The 17803-nt window shown below is 45.1% G+C and overlaps 1 protein-coding gene across 3 annotated transcripts in view; it reads left to right on the plus strand.

Moving 5' to 3' along the window:
* LOC126188073 (tyrosine-protein kinase transmembrane receptor Ror-like) overlaps window positions 1-17803 on the plus strand; it is a 675128-nt gene that overhangs the window by 630826 nt on the left and 26499 nt on the right. For all 3 annotated transcript variants that reach the window (XM_049929521.1, XM_049929522.1, XM_049929520.1), the window contains 2 exons: window positions 5395-5522; window positions 14554-14727. In XM_049929521.1, the coding sequence (XP_049785478.1) occupies window positions 5395-5522; window positions 14554-14727 (302 nt within the window). The remainder of the gene's footprint in view (window positions 1-5394; window positions 5523-14553; window positions 14728-17803) is intronic.

The raw sequence follows: 17803 nt of genomic DNA on the forward strand, positions 1-17803 counted from the left end.
CCCCAGCTACCCGTACACAGCGATATATTAATAGCAGAACATCAGCGTCTGAAGTCAAGAAAACTACCTTGGCGAACTGCACGACATCTTGAAGCCTCCGACTTTAACATCACGAAGTAAGGAGAAGTCAGTCGGAAGAATCGTCAGTGTTCAACGGTCATCTGGTTGAAAAGCCTTCCATGCGAGTTCCAGGTTTCACACTCCCCAGTCGCCAGTGGAGAGCCATCAACCGCATCCGAACAGGACAAGGGAACTGCGGATATCTAAAGCACAATTGGGGCTGGGCAACATCTCCAGATTGTAACTGTGGAGCTGCCCTGCAAACAATTAATCACATGGTGGTCGCCATTACTGACCGTTGACCAAAAAGGCCAAGAAAAGAATATCCAGTGGTATGTTTAGCTATCTCGAATCGTAATTGATTTCATTTCCTCACCGGATCTTGACTCTGCCTGATTCATGGAACCATCAGTACACAGTAGGCTTGGAAGAACAATAAAACCAATAGATACAGTGTTCTAAGAGTGTACTGAAGACATCAATGGCAGTTATTGCCTTACAGTTTTGGAGCAGAAAAAGTCGCATACAGCATGATGTTTTACCGGATTTCTGATATTCACGGTACACTTGTAATTTTTTTCTCCTATCTTTGTAATTCTGTATCTCTCAATTCGTTCGAGCAATCAATCATTCATGATAGGAATCACAGTCATAGCTCAGTCACTCAAAAATGATTCTGAAATTTTACTTGTTAGAATGAATCAGGCGATGATTCTTCTTCTCTGCAGGCTCGTGCTTTGCGGCAGTCTGCTAATCTGTACAAATAAAATGCCTCGTAATTTTGGGAGCGTTGTATAATCAGTCGGGAAACCTCAGATCAAGCGGATATTTGGCTTTGATGAAGTTTAACCTTCCGAAGAAGTAATGGAGCTCTTGGATTATTAAATGCAGGTTCGTATCCAGTCTTTCGGAAGTCCCTTCTGATTAACAACTACGCAATATATCGGTAAATATCATTAATTCCCAAATGTCACATACACACCTTTTTTTGAAGGAGCAATATATATATATATATTTCCTTTTTAATGGTACAGTTCGTATCAGTTATCTTCTGTGATAAATCTCAATAATCAAATTACAGTTCTTCCAAACCAAGCTCATGCTAATCGGCACGAAGACAATCTCGGAAGCTCCCTTTCTTAATTTTCTAACAACCACCACAGAGAGTACTACAAAGAATACTTATGCGCTCATGGCATAGCTATTGTATGAAACTATTTTGCGCATGGATTCTGCGAGTATGAAGATAGGAAATTTATAAACGTCATTCAAGGGTAGAATTGTATCAGAATAATTCGTAGAATATAAAGAGATATTACACACTCGTGAAATGATCGTACGGGGAAATCCCCACTTCATCGTTCCTCGGAGATGTTGTGTCCCATCGCTCGTGTACCGACTACAACACGACGTTCAGAGCCACTTAAATCTTGATAACCTAACATTGTAGCAGCAGTAACCTACCTAACAAATGCGCCAAACACTTATTGTCTGATGGAGGCGTTGCCGACACCAACGCCTTCTTCTACCTGTTTACATTGTATTTGAATACGCATGCCTATACCAGTTTCTTTTGGCTTTTCAGTGTATAAAGCAAGTTCAAATGCATGTCGGTTGCAGTGGCTATGCGCAGGTGAAAAGGAAGGTACATTGCAGGCGTCTTCATCTGAAGATCTCAAAACACACAGTCAGCATGGGTTTAGAAAGCATCGTTCCTGTGAAACACAACTAGCTCCTTATTCACATGAAGTGCTGAATACTATTGACAAGGGATTTCAGATCGATTCCGTATTTCTGGATTTCCAGAATGCTTTTGACACTGTACCACACAAGCGGCTTGTACTGAAATTGCGTGCTTGTGGAATATCGTCTCAGTTATGTGACTGGATTTGTGATTTCCTGTTGGAGAGGTCACAATTCGGAGTAATTAACGGAAAGTCGTCAAGTAAAGCAGAAGTGATTTCTGGCGTTCCTCAAGGTAGTGTTATAGGCCATTTGCTGTTCCTTATCTACATAAACGATTTGGGGGACAATCTGAGCAACCGTCTTCGGTTGTTTGCAGATGACGCTGTCGTTTATCGACTAATAAAGTCATTAGAAGATCAAAACAAACTGCAAAACTATTTAGATAAGATATCTGAATGGTGCGAAAAGTGGCAGTTGACCCTAAATAACAAAAAGTGTGAGGAAATCTACATGAGGGCTAAAAGGAACTCGTTAAACTTTGGGGGATAAATAAATGACATCCGCCATGCATCACCTGAAGGGCTCAACTTGATCAATAGATTGGACTTAGAAATCTAAGAACTTGTGTAATGTGTAGATAATTTAGCATAATACTTATAACATTTGATTGTGTACATGTATTTTGCTTGTCATTTCTTACACTGTATACTCTTAAAATTGTGTATTTGATCCAGGCTCTGTATCATCATACGATAAATAAATAAATTCACTCTCTTCCACCACATCTCGCAGCGGCCCGCGCTGCAAAAGGTGGTCATTCTGGCTTTTGACAGGTGGTCACATTAATGTGGCTGGACGTTTCTCAGAAAATATTTAATGCACCTATGGGCAACCCTACTTAATAATCTACCCCAGTCGCAGGTGATGCAAGATGGGTGCCTACCCTAAGCTTCTTAAAATAATCTCTTGGCCAGTTTCACCTCGCACACCCTGCGTGTCTGTAATCTGTAAGACGCCGTACGTGTGTGGCAGAGGGTATGTACAGTACCAGCATCCGTTTCCTACATCCTATTCCATACGTGAGTTTGATCACTACGAGGTCAAAGGTCATACGCGGATCCGTTTCGGACCAGGTGAAATTGTTTTAATATTAGACAATTTGAATGAGGTGCAAAAACTTAATAGTACCCCAGTGATAGAACATCAGTCCCTTCTCCACGATGATTTCCTGACTCTCGCTCTGTTTTTTAGTCGTCTGTATTCTGACATGATTTTTTAATGCGTTCCGCCAAGAATTCCTCTCATGAGCCAGCCTGTTCATCTCACAGTCGTACTTGAACCCAACATCTTCATCTACTTGTTGGATGTATTCCACTCTCTGTCTTCCCCTACAGATTTTTACCCTCTACAGCTCCCTCTAGTACCAAGGAGGTATTTTTCTAATGCCTTAACAAATGTCCTATCATTCGATCCCTTCTTCTTGTCAGAAGTTTCCATGTGCTTCTCTCTTTGTAGCTTCTTTGGAACCTCCTCGTTCCTTATCAGTACACCTGATTTTCAACGTTCTTCCGTAGAATATCATCTGAAACGCTTCTATTCTCTTCTCTTGCTGTTTTCCGCCGTCCACAATTCACTGCAAAAAAATTACTTGCTGCAAAGTTACAGTCTGAGAAATTTCTTCCTCACATAAAACTTCTTTTGTCCAGGAATATCCTCTGCCTGGTTTGGTTCTTTCTTGGCGTCCTCCTTGCATCGTCTATCACGTGTTATCTTGCTTTAACGGTAGTACAATTTCTTCACTTCCTTGCCACCAATTCCGATGTTACGTTTATTATTTTTTTTCTGCTACTGTCATTACTGTCGCCTTTGTTCTGTTTACTCGCATTCCATTCAACAGGTCCTGAGTTCTTCTTTCCTTTCACTGATAGAAATGTCAATAGCGAGTCTTATCATTGATATTCTTTCACTGTGATTTTTGCTTCCCTCTAGAACAGGCTTTTAATTCCGTCAGTGCATTTTCAATGTTTATATTGTACAGAATACTGCATCCCGGTCTTACACCCTCTTTAATCCGAGCACTTCGTTCTTGGTCGTCCATTCTTATAGTTCCTCTGAGTATTGCACAAACTGATGTGAAATAATTAACAACGAGCTGCAGACCAGTGCAGAGAACTGGCCGAAAGCACAGACGGCTGCTTTCTATTTTGAGGATATTGGGAAGTTGATACAACATGCCGACAAAACTCCAAGTTGGAGGGGCGACTATGTAGAGAAGTAAGTGAAAGATGTAACTAACTGTTGCAAATAAAACCTTTCTGGTTTTCTCTGTGGTTTCCATTTCGCGACAGATCGGAACTTACTTTCTGGACAGCCCTCGTATTCCTTTTCTCAGATTTTATAGGCTGGCTATCACTTTCATTCTTCTCGACACTCTACGTTCTAATTCATACTATATTACCTTTTCGAGGGTTGTTTGATCTTTTTCTCTTTTAATCTTTTCTCAGGTCCGAGTGGGGGACTAATATAGAATCTTTCGCCTATGGATAAATCATCCTTTTTCAGTTACAGGCCACATGTCCTGTAGATACACAGTACATTTCTTTACTGCAGAGGTTTCCGTTCCCTTCTACATCCTCATGCCTTTGATCATTAGGGGCAGTTTTCGATCCAAAGGGCAAAGTGAGTGCCCTGAAACTCTGTCCGCTCTTTCGATGGCCGTTCATGCATGAGGGTGAAGCGGAAGTCTTCGGATGACATTGCTGCTGATTTTTATTCAACATTTAAGCAGTGGCTGGGTTCCTGTCCGCGACGTGGGACATTCAGATTACTAGTCAAATATGCTACCCCTAGGACACGGGTCCGCGCTGCTATCTAGCAGGATCATATGATATGACTCATTTCTGCAGCGCACGTAGAAAATGAGTGAAACGAGATGATGACGACGTATACATGTGAATTACTGTATTAGAAAATGAAGTTCCTCTACATGTTTCCACTGCTTCGTTAAAGTCTAGAGTAATGTGTCGTTTGGAGAAAGAGGTTGTGGAGTTCAGAGAAATAAGTTTATTTCCACTTACAATTTGTTATTTAATGTGGCCCCACCGCAGGAATCTACGGAGAGAACCCTCCACTCTGCGCCGCTTGTGGTTTCTGGAGTTACTCTTTTGTTTTTAGTACTGAGAGGCAACGAGTCGTCTCCTGAATGGAAATTGGAATGAGCGTTTGGCGTCATTGGCCGGGAGACCCCCTATGGGCAGGTACGGCCGCCTTGGTGCAGGTCTTATTACATTCGACGCCATATTGGGCGACCTGCGCGCCAGATGGGGATGAAATTATGATGAAGACAACACAACACACAGTTCCTGAGCGGAGAAAATTTCCGACCCAGCCGGGAATCGAACCCGGGCCCGTAGAACTGCAATCCGTCACGCTGACCACTCAGCTATCAGGGTGGACTATCTTCTGAATGTAACGTATGTCATGACTTTTCGAACTTGTGCGGCCCCCATAATACGTTATTATTCTGATATGTATTCTTAGACTGCCAGGGTCGCTCTTTTAGTAGACAAATGCTGAGCGAAACATGATAGAACTAATTACAGAGATAATATTAGTGATTATAACTGTGGCGCTTCCTTTTTGCCTAAGGAGACGGACCCGGTGCGAGCCCGTGGATGGTGTTCGAGTTCATGGCTCACGGAGACCTGGCTGAGGTGCTGCGTGCCAACAGCAGAGCGCTCTGGCGGCCGCTGCCAGGACTGCCGCCACTCAACAAGGTGAGTGCTGCCAGCTCAGCTAACCTCCTTAACAACATCCGACAAACAGCTAACAGTTCCACTCTCGCATCCCGTCTCGTATCACTTGCACCAGCCTCTGATACTGCTAGTCAGTAGCAATGTACGGTTTATATTCTTCTTGTATCACCTATTTCATTACAGACTCTTGACTTGTTCTGAAACTTGTGGTGTCTAGGAACCCCGTTTACTCAGTTCGCTGGAAAAACATTCAAATAAATCGTATTAATGAGTTTTATTACAATAGTAAATTACAGAACTTAACTTTTGCGGTTACACAGTTGTGTCGCAAGCAAAGGGCGACATACGAAACAATAAAACTTCTTCAGTATAAACAATTCCAAGTCTGTGCTACATAGAGTGTACAAGCGAAGTAATTAGCGTTGACGCTTCTATCCAAGTAGCTAGTCTTGAAGCTACTATTCAACTGGGGCATCGTCAGTCGACCACGGCGCTTATGACCTCATAGGGGCCGCTACTGTCGCGTTGTCGTCCTGGAGAGCGGTAAGTCAGCGAGCAATTGGCTGACGTCTTCTCATAGCCATCTCATCTCCACCAGCCGGAGACAGAGCCTGAAACCGGTTCGTCAGACAAACTGGAGAGGCCTTCCGTTCAGCCCTCCAGAATGTCTTTCGCCCCCTGCCACACCTCGAGACAGCCTCCCACTCTACCACAGGTGAGGGGTCAGTCTCAATGTGGGCAGTATCCTGGACAGCCACAGCCAAAGTCCGAACGGGGGATGCGTGGGACGAGTTGGCCGTCCGCGACAAACCCCCGTCCAGACCTCCACAGTGATGCCCATTGGAAACAGCCTCAAGCTGTGTGACCAAAGCCAACACTGCCTAAAGCTGGGAGCGAAGGGATGCCAACTCAGCCCGCATCTGAACACAGCAGTCGCAGTCTCTATCCATGCTAAATACTGTTGCGAAAAGAACGTCTGAACTAATCTACAGAGAGCACAAACAATTCGACACAAAATTTAAACGGTTATTAAAATACAAGATTGCCTAGTAAATGCAGTAATGCTGCTACTTGCGCACTGCTGACACACTGCTCGGCGGCAGAAGGCTAACTGTACTGTCAGTAACGTACTAAGACTATTTGAAAGAAATAAACAAATGACAGACGACTACGCGACTTTACACGTCACAGATATTAAAATGCAAATCTGCCCATGCTAATTACGAAACTACACAATGATTTGACGGATTTAACTAAACAAGTGTGCTAAGAACACTCTAACAAATTTTCAACTTGACTACTACACTTATATGAAAGCTAAATAAGCCACTTGCTGCTACTTGCGCACTGTTGACACACTGCTCGGCGGCAGAAGGAGACTACGTGATTTTACACTATTCAGGTACTAAAACGCGATGCTACAACTCTCAAATACTATAATACGCCCGAAATTTATAAGTTAAACTATGCAAGTACCCAAAAACACGCAAAGATATTAAGAATTAAACTATGTAACAAATAAGTGAGCTAAGAGTATACGACTTGCTGCTGGCAGCTGCTTATCCAACGGCAGCAGGGAGCATTATTAATGTGTGTGAAATATTATGGGACTTAACAGCTAAGGTCATCAGTCCCTAAGCTTACACACTACTGAACCTAAATTATCCTAAGGACAAACACACACACCCATGCCTGACGGAGGACTCGAACCTCCGCCGGGACCAGCCGCACAGTCCTTGAGTGTAGCGCCCCAGACCGCTCGGCTAATCCCGCGCAGTCACTGTGGTATGACTTTGAACTTGTCCTGAGGAGAGAAAGTGGATCATAGAATAAAAAATATAGGGTGCTTCTTAAAAAAGACGCGGTGGTGTTCAGATCTTCGTAACGAACAAAGTTACAAAAGAGGTAATCCTGGTATGTAGTGTCCCCGAGTAGCTAAATAAACAGCATTTGCTTAATAGGTTTTTAATGTTATTTGGGCTATTCAAGATAAATCGGACATCCTATGTGGGGTTATTATAAATGATTGAGGCGATTTCACAGATCTACCGTTGTTATATTATTTTACATATACACATAGAAAAACTCAAAAAGTTTTTGACACATTACATGTGCTTCATATGTGCCCTCCTACTGATTCTGCACAAATCAAGTCGAATATCATGTTCTTCTCACGTATTACGAGTGCTCCATTTGTGGCCACCTACTTATTCTGCAGATATCGAGAGGATAATCATGTTCTTCACACTTTCGACTCAGCATGTCTGTCAGTCTCCTCAAGAGCACTGTTGATGCGAGCCCGCAGTTCTGGTAGGTTTGTTGCTAGAGGAGGTGTAAACACTGAATCTTCCACATAACCCCCAAACAGATCTACAAATTTTCGGGCAGATTCCCAACTTCGTTGTGCATCATCAGTTTGACGCTTTGTTTGAAATGCCGATCATCAACCCTATCACGACCAAACAGTAGGTTTCTCACAAGGAACCCCTTGAGTGAGAGATTGCAAGTTCACTCTTTAGCAAGACACATTTGAAAGTGTTATGTTTACAATTATGACAGGAAAAAAATATTAGCTGCTATGACTCATCATATGCATCAGGAGGGCGACAGAAAATGAGTGTTCCTGAGGTGCAGGTGTCAACCTTCTCTGGGATGTATATACCACATTTCACAAAATGGACATCGTCAGCTTTCAAGAAATGTTAAAAAAAAAAAACCATGAATTTGCACGACGAATGAAAAATGGCGCACCACAGTTATCACAGAGATTCGCGTTATCAAGATCGAAAGCGAACTCCAAACCTCGCAGGGCGTTAAGCTAGGTATCCACTCTTAAAGAATCCATATAGAATCTTTTTGGTATAAAGGGGTGATGAGAACCGATAGAATGTCATGGCATGCAACTGAATGCGGAACAATCTGTCGTGGAGCTTATCGTGAAACTGGCTATACTTTACAGCATAGCAGCAGATACTGCAATCTCTCTCTTTTTCCAAGCATTAATACTGCGTTGCAGGGTCTGCTGTTATGGTTAACCGGATCTGGCGTGTTAATTTTAAGGGGTGGCCAGATGCTCTTTGTGTTGCCAGCCCATATCCCCCCGGGATGGAATGTGCGTACCCCAACTGTCTGCATCTAGTGGAATCCATGGTATAGTGCGAACGTGTTTCAAAAGTCTGCGAGTCGTGCAACTGAGGCAGAACGTGGGGACCAGCCCGGTGTTCACCTAGCAGGTTGTGGAAAACCGCCTAAAAACCACATCCAGGCTGGCTGGCACACCGGCCCCCTCGTCGTTAGTCAGCTGGACGGATTCGATGCGGGGCCGGCGCTCCTAACCGAGTCCAGGAAGTAGCGCATTAGCATTCTCAGCTAACCTGGCGGGTAGCAGCAGATAGTGCAATAATATGTTTTAAACTGTGATTCCCGGTGCTATAAATAACAACGTTACATGCTCTTCGGGAGGGATATTTTGCTCTAAAAGATCATGATTTTTATATGCAGACTAGGAATCAAGAAAAAGCATGTTATTTCGACCAGTTACTTGTCAAAAGCAGTGCTCATACCGTAGCTGTAGTTCTCTTACACCCGTTTCCCCACTCTCGCTTGCTGTTACATAAATATTCCCTACTGGTGTTGCAAGATCACGCACACAAGAAAGAATAGAAGAGGGCAGAGCACCTCCAACTTCTCGCAGCACAATAAATAACTTTCTACCCAATTTACCAAACTGGTTAACACTCGGTATAACTGTGTATGAATGTTTTGAGGCATTGATGTCAGTTGATTTAGACACCTCTGATTTTCTGGGTTCCTTTCATAAGCATTACCTCCTCAGGTCCCTAGTGGTCAGAGTTGAAAAGAAATTCCTTACTGGACGAGGAGATAAGTTTGTTTAAACCATGTACAACTTTTCGGGCCAATTCTGCAGTTTGCTGTGCATCGTCAAGTTCACGCTTTATTTGAAATGTTGCTATCTTATGTCTTCCAATTTTATAGCACTGTTTGAAGCAATTTAACCATCTATTGCTTCTCTTCAAATCACTGTAATCTATGTTGCGTGTAATTGGGTATGCGTAAGGTAGTAGGTGACCATCTTGCACATCCTGAAAATCGTATCAAGGACCACTGAAACGCGATAACACCAGTGCACCTTGTCCTCCCTTTAATGTCCGTAGTTTTTCTTATGCACTACATGGTCATACTGCTACGAACGTATTCAAAACCTGTTCATAATTGTTTTTTCACTACACTGCTGATGGTCTTCCAGGTACGTATTTATGTTTAGTACCCGCTTCTTGGACAACACTGCCCTTTACTACCTTTCACTGGAAACGGGATCTGTGGCTCCCTGTCCGACAAGGATGAGGAACTGCTTGGCTCGACGCATGTTTCAGCATCGCTTTCACTTGTACCCCTCATGGACATTTCACACACAGTCCAGCCTATACGACAACACTTATTCCACTGACTCATCTGCAGAAACGCTAATATTGCATCTGCCACTTGTTCTCTCACTCTTAGAAATTCGCTGGGTTCAAATGTTCAAATGTGTGTGAATTCCTAAGGGACGAAACTGCTGAGGACATCGGTCCCTAGACTTACACTCTACTTAAACTAACCTATGCTAAGAACAGCCGGCCGCGGTGGTCTAGCGGTTCTAGGCGCGCTGTCCGGAACCGCGCGACTGCTACGGTCGCTGGTTCGAATCCTGCCTCGGGCATGGATGTGTGTGGTGTCCTTAGGTTAGTTAGGTTTAAGTAGTTCTAAGTTCTAGGGGACTGATGACCACAGATGTTAAGTCCCATAGTGCTCAGAACCATTTGAACCATTTTTTGCTAAGAACAACACACACACCCATGCCCGAGGCAGGACTCGAACCTTCGGCGGGAGGGACCGCGCAATCCGTGAAATGACGCCTCAAAGCGCGCGACCACTCAGCACGGCTCCTTGGGTTCATTGCTGACGAACTGTCGACTTTGGCAACTGTTGTCGATATAATGCAACGTTTGCTTTTCCTCTATCGTTTGCACTGCTCTGCTTTGTGTCAACACCGCTAGCACTCGCACGCGCCCGCATCTCGTGGTCGTGCGGTAGCGTTCTCGCTTCCCACGCCCGGGTTCCCGGGTTCGATTCCCGGCGGGGTCAGGGATTTTCTCTGCCTCGTGATGGCTGGGTGTTGTGTGCTGTCCTTACGTTTAAGTAGTTCTAAGTTCTAGGGGACTGATGACCACCGATGTTAAGTCCCATAGTGCTCAGAACCATTTGAACCGCTAGCACTACAGCACCGATGTGAGCTACTCGTCGAGTAAGCAGTTCAGTTACGCTCCTTACCCTCAAACCGTGCTCACCATTGGAAACCCCAGAGTGCCGCCACCTGTTGCCATTAGCAACCAATATTGTGGGTGCATGGCACACAATATGTGGGCCATCGAATGCGGCAAACATTATTGCCTTTTTGCAACCTCGCCGTCTAAGGGGTTACTTGTCAGTTTCCATTTTAAGAATTCACGAACGTCGTAATGGAAACGAAGTGGAGCATGGTCCTGTTGCTACGTGAAGTCCACACTGTCGCCCCCAGCTGCTTGCTCTGTTCGTCGACTTTTGTTTGTGTGCTACGTAAGAAACTCGAACGCACACAATCAACCAATTGCTCACTGACTGCAGGTATCTACATCTATCTACATCTACATCCATAGTCCGCAAGCCACCTGACGGTGTGTGGCGGAGGGTACCTTGAGTACCTCTATCGGTTCTCCCTTCTATTCCAGTCTCGTATTGTTCGTGGAAAGAAGGATTGTCGGTATGCCTCTGTGTGGGCTCTAATCTCTCTGATTTTATCCTCATGGTCTCTTCGCGAGATATACGTAGGAGGGAGCAACATACTGCTTGACTCCTCGATGAAGGTATGTTCTCTAAACTTCACCAAAAGCCCGTACCGAGCAACGAGCGTCTCTCCTGCAGAGTCTTCCACTGGAGTTTATCTATCATCTCCGTACCGATTTCGCGATTACTAAATGATCCTGTAACGAAGCGCGCTGCTCTCCGTTGGATCTTCTCTATATCTTCTGTCAACCCTATCTGGTACGTATCCCTCACTGCTCAGCAGTATTCAAGCCGTGGGCGAACAAGCGTACTGTAACTTACTTCCCAAAGGTAAAGCCATTGATTTCCCTCTTTCAGTGGTACACATCGCCGAATGGAGATGTCAGTTGATGGATCTTCGTTGAACTTCGTTCTGAAGCGTCGTTGCATGTTACGGGAGACTGAAATGAATAATTTTCGAGCACTAAGTAGATTTTCTTCGCGTTTGTCACTGTCTTGCTTAATTTCTCACTGCGGCGCTCTCAAGACAGAAATCTGGAGTGTGACTGCAGCAGTACAAAACTTTTTGAGTTTTTCTATATGTGTGTTGAGTGTTTGTGACAATATACAAATTAATGTAACTACAGTTCAAAAATGTTCAAATGTGTGTGAATACCTAAAGGACCAAACTGCTTAGGTCATCGGTCCCTAGAATTGCACACTACTTACACTAACTTAAACTGAGAACAACACACACACCTATGGCCGAGGGAGGACTCGAACCTCCGGCGGGAGGGGCCGCGCAATCCGTAATATGACGCCTCAAACCGCGCGGTCACAACGCGCTGCGTAACTACAGTTTCAGTCTTTTATAATAACGTTGTATATGTTTTCATTACCTGCCATTGTCAGAGAAGAGACAGCGATCTGTTATCTGAATGAATATTGATTTTTTTTTTGTAAAATGTTTACTGGGCGTGATCGCATATAGGAAAATAGGTAACTAGTATCTAACATTTCCGGTTATCTTCAGACCTGAAACCTAAGTGGAGGGCTACAACAGACAAATTGCATTCAGCGTTAACGGAATTTATAAAAGTTTTTTTTAAATATTGAGTAGTACATATGAGAATATAAAAAGCAGTGTCTAAGATAAGACGACACATTTCCAGTTGGCTGTTAACAGCCAGTTGACAAAATTTTTGTATGTCCATCCTCTTTACTGGAGGTCTTGGGGACCAGGGCCTTTCACTATTGTAAAAAACTGAAAAGCCTACAGCTATCCTTATGATCTTCTTTATAGTGTAGCTACCGGTTTTGGCGCTTCAAATCGCTATCTTCAGGCCTTAGTTGCTGCTTAAGGGGTTATCACGATCCATATATACGCTGCATCAGTGCCCAACATAACTGATTCACGCACACTACCTGTAACAGCTGCAGACAGTCTGCGTAAATCATTTATGTTGGCTACTAATGCAGCGTATACATGAATCGTGATAATCCCTTAAGCATCAACTAAGGCCTGAAGATGGCACGATGAAGCGCCGAAACTGGTAGCTACACAATAAATAAGGACGGCTGTAGGCGTTCCATTTTCTTATAATAGCTGACAAAGTGTCCCCTTATCTTACAGACTGCTTTCAATATACTGGTACGTACTGTTCAAAAATTTTGTCTAAATCCTTGTAAATACGAGGGTCACTCCAAAAAGAAATGCACACTATTTTTTTAATCCATCTTTTATTCTACATGTCTGAAAGTTTTACAGTGTGTAGATACATCCTTTAGGAACAATATTTTCATTTCTCCACATAATTTCCATCCCTCTCAACTGTCTTACGCCATCTTGGAACCAGCGCCTGTATAACCGCATGGTAAAATTGTGGACCAACCTGTTGGAGCCACTGTTTGGCAGCGTGCACAAGGAAGTCATCATCTTCAAACCCTGTTCCACGAAGAGAGTCTTTCAGTTTCCCAAAGAGATGATAGTCACATGGAGCCAAGGCGGGTGTTTCAGTGTTGTCCATCCAAGTTGTGCGATCGCTTCCTTGGTTTTTTGACTGACATGTGGCCGTGCATTGTCGTGCAACAGCAAAACATCCTGCTTTTGCCGATGTGGTCGAGCACGATTCAGTCGAGCTTGAAGTTTCTTCAGTGTCGTCACATATGCATCAGAATTTATGGTGGTTCCACTTGGCATGACGCCCACAAGCAAGAGTCCTTCGGAATCGAAAAACACTGTAGCCATAACTTTTCCAGGAGAAAGTGTGGTCTTGAACTTTTTTCCTTGGGTGAATGTATATGATGCCACTCCATTGATTGACTCTTCGTCTCTGGTGAAAAACGATGGAGCCATGTTTCGTCACCTGTCACAATTCTTCCAAGAAATTCATCTCCACCATTCTCGTACTGTTCCAAAAGTTCGCTGCATACCGTTTTTCCTGGGAACCCACCTGGCACAAACCTTTTTTAACGCCAACACTTTCAGTATTCTGCAAACACTTCCTTCCCCTATCCCAGCGTAGCGTGACAATTCGTTCACCATGATGCGTTTGTCAGCAGTCGCCAATTCGTTAACTCTCTGCACATTGTCTGGAGTGTGTGCAGGACGAGGCCTGCCGCTGCGAGGACAATGCCCAATATTGCCGTGCCCGATTTCATCACATAACCTGCTTGCCCACCGACTAACTGTACTGCGATCGACAGCAGCATCTCCACAAACCTTTTTCAACCTCTTGTGGATGTTTACCACTGTCTTGTTTTCACAGCACAGGAATTCTACGACATCACGTTGCTTCTGACGAACGTCAAGTGTAGCAGCCATCTTGAAGACATGCAGTGACAGCGCCACTCACGGGAACAGGTTGAACTACGTTTGAAAACAAGCGGGAATGCAGAATGAACACTGTATTTTTACAAAAATAGTGTGCATTTCTTTTGGAGTGACCCTCGTACCATTAATGTTGAATGCAATTTGTATCTAGTGACTCTCCCTTTCAATATATTTCAGCTCCAAAGATGACGTGAAACGGTTGAAACTAGTATCTGTTTTCGTATGTGCGATCTTGGCTAATAAGGTTTGTACAAACAATCGATATTCATTGCCGTATGCGGTTGTGTGTTTCATTAATGAATTGTCCTTGTATTTCACGAAACGAAAGTAAATCACGTTGGGTCCATCTCTGTTTTAATAAGAATAGAGCCTCGTTTGCTCGCCAGAACTACTGAGCACTGACCCATGTTCACGCAGGAGTCCCTGCTGCTGGTGGCGCGGCAGGTGGCGGACGGGATGAGCTACCTGGCGGCGCAGCGCTTCGTGCACCGCGACCTGGCGGCGCGGAACTGCCTCGTGGGCGCCGGGCTCTGCGTCAAGATCGCAGACTTCGGCATGAGCCGCGACGTCTACACCTGCGACTACTACAAGGTCAGCACCACTGCTAATATAAAGCAGTTACATGTTGTCCTCCATCTCTTCCTGCAGTATTTCACTCAGCTTTTAAGTGTTATGTGTGAAACTAATCAGATAGAACCTGTGATTCAAAATTACGATTACAATTGTCGCCCATCTGCTCTGATCTAAAATAGCCTTCTCTGTCCTACTTTTGAATGCGAACATTGACTATGTAAACTACACTAGTGGCCATTAAAATCGCTACACCAAGAAGAAATGCAGATAATAAACGGGTATTCAAAAAATGGCTCTCAGCACTATGGGACTTAACTTCTGTGGTCATCAGTCCCATAGAACTTAGAACTACTTAAACGTAACTAACCTAAGGACATCACACACATCCATTCCCGAGGCAGGATTCGAACCTGCGACCGTAGCAGTCCCGCGGTTCCGGACTGCGCGCCTAGAACCACTAGACCACCGCGGCAGGCAAAACGGGTATTCATTGGACAAATGTATTATACTAGAACTGACATGTGATTGCATTTTCACGCAATTTGGGTGCACAGATCCTTAGAAATCACTACCCAGAACAACCACCTCTGGCCGTAATAACGGCCTTGATACGCCTAAGCATTGAGTCAAACAGAGCTAGGTGTACAGGTACAGCTGCCCATGCAGCTTCAACACGATACCACAGTTCATCAAGAGTAGTGGCTGGCGTATTATGACGAACCAGTTGCTCGGCCACCATTGACCAGACGTTTTCAATTGGTGAGAGATCTGGAGAATGTGCTGGCCAGGGCAGCAGCTGAACATTTTCTGTATCCAGAAAGGCCCGTACAGGAACTGCAACGTGTGGTCGTGCATTATCCTTCTGAAATATAGGGTTTCGCAGGAAACGAATGAAGGGTAGAGCCACGGGTCGTAACACATCTGAAATGTAACGTCCACTGTTCAAAGTGCCGTCAATGCGAACAAGAGGTGACCGAGACCTGTAACCAATGGCACCCCGTACCATCACGCCGGGTGATAGGCCAATATGGCGATGACGAATACACGCTCCCAATTTGCCTACATGGCGACGTCGCCAAACACGGATGAGACCATGATGATGCTGTAAACAGAACCTGGATTCATCCGAAAAAATGACGTTTTGCCATACGTGCACCCAGGTTCGTCGTTGACTGCACCATCGCAGCCGCTCCTGTCTGTGATGCACCGTCAAGGGTAGCCGCAACCATGGTCTCCGAGTTGATAGTCCATGGTGCTGCAAACGTCGTCGAACTGTCCTTGGAGATGCTTGATGTCTTGCAAACGTCCCCATGTGTTGACTCAGGGATCGAGACGTGGCTGCACGATCCGTTACAGCCATGCGGATAGGATGGCTCTCATCGCGACTGCTAGTGAGACGAGGCCTTTGGGATCCAGCACGGCGTTCCGTATTACCCTCCTGAACCCACCGATTTCATATTCTGCTAACAGTCATTGGATCTCGACCAACGCGATCAGCAATGTCGCGATACGATAACCCACAATCACGATAGGCTACAATCCGACCTTTATCAAAGTCGGAAACGTGATGGTACGCATTTCTCCTCCTTACACGAGGCATCACAACAACGTTTCACCAGGCAACGCCGGTCAGTTGCTGTTTGCATATGAGAAATCGGCTGGAAACTTTCCTCATGTCAGCACGTCGCCACCGGCGCCAACCTTGTGTGAATGCTCTGAAAACCTAATCATTTGCATTTCACAGCATCTTCTTCCTGTCGGTTAAATTTCTCGTCTGTAGCACCTCATCTTCGTGGTGTAGCAATTTTAATGGCCAATAGTGTACTTTTGATGTATGTCGTACCAATTATTCTAAACTGAATCGGACAGTTCGTATAACACACTGAATACAAAGAAACAGCTACCAATAATACACTCATGCTCATAAATGAAGGATAATGCTGGTACATGGTGGAACAACGCTCTGGCGGACGGTTTGCGGGTTTAAATCACCTCGGGTTTTGACCATGCGGTGCATTTGACCTGTGGTCGTTGCACGGTGGCGTTGGCAGCAGTCCACATACGCAGAGGTGTGTTGGTGTATGTCAGAGTACGGTGCAGCGAGTAAGTGTAGAGACGTTTTCAGACGTGCTAATGGTGACTATGTGTTGAAAATGGCTCAAAGAACACATATTGATGAGTTATGAGGGGTAGAGTATTACGGCGACTGGAGGCTGGTCAAACACAGCAGGTCTTAGCACGGGTCCTCCGCGTGCCACAAAGTGTGATCTCAAGATTATGGCAACGACTCCAGCAGACAGGAAACGTGCCCAGGCGCTACAGTACCGGACGTACACAGTGTACAACACCACAAGAAAACCGATATCTCACCATCAGTTCCCGCAGACGGCCACGGAGTTCTGCAGGTAGCCTTGCTCCCGACCTAACCGCAGCCACTGGAACACTTGTCTCCAGACTCACAATCTACGGACGACTGAACAGACATGGTTTATTCGCCCAGAGACCCGCAAGGTGCATTCCACTGGCCCCTGGTCACAGAAGAGCCCGTAAAGCCTTGTGTCAAGAACACAGTACATCGCCATTGGAGCAGTGGTCCCAGGTTATGTTCACGGACGAGTCCAAATATAGCCTGAACAGTGATTCTCGCCGGGTTTTCATCTGGCGTGATCCAGGAACCAGATACCAACCCCTTAATGTCCTCGAAAGGGACCTGTATGGAGGTCGTGGTTTGATGTTGTGGGGTGGGTTTATGATTGGTGCATCTACACCCCTGCATGTCTTTGACAGAGAACTGTAACAGGTCAGGTCTATCGGGACGTCATTTTCCACCAGTATGTCCGCCTTTTCAGGGGTGCAATTGGTTCCATCTTCCTCCCAATGGGTGGTAACGCATGGCCCCACCGAGCTGCCATCGTGGAGGAGTACCTTTAAACAGAAGATATCAGGTGAATGGAGTGGCCTGCCTGTTCTCCAGACCTAAACCCCATCGAGCACAGTCTGGGATGCTCTCAGTCGACGTATCGCTGCACGTCTTCAAACCCTTAGGACACCTCATGAGCTGGTGCAAGAATGGGAGGCTATACCCTAGCAGCTG

Source organism: Schistocerca cancellata, chromosome 5 (genome assembly GCF_023864275.1).
Source record: "Schistocerca cancellata isolate TAMUIC-IGC-003103 chromosome 5, iqSchCanc2.1, whole genome shotgun sequence".
NCBI lineage: Eukaryota > Metazoa > Arthropoda > Insecta > Orthoptera > Acrididae > Schistocerca > Schistocerca cancellata.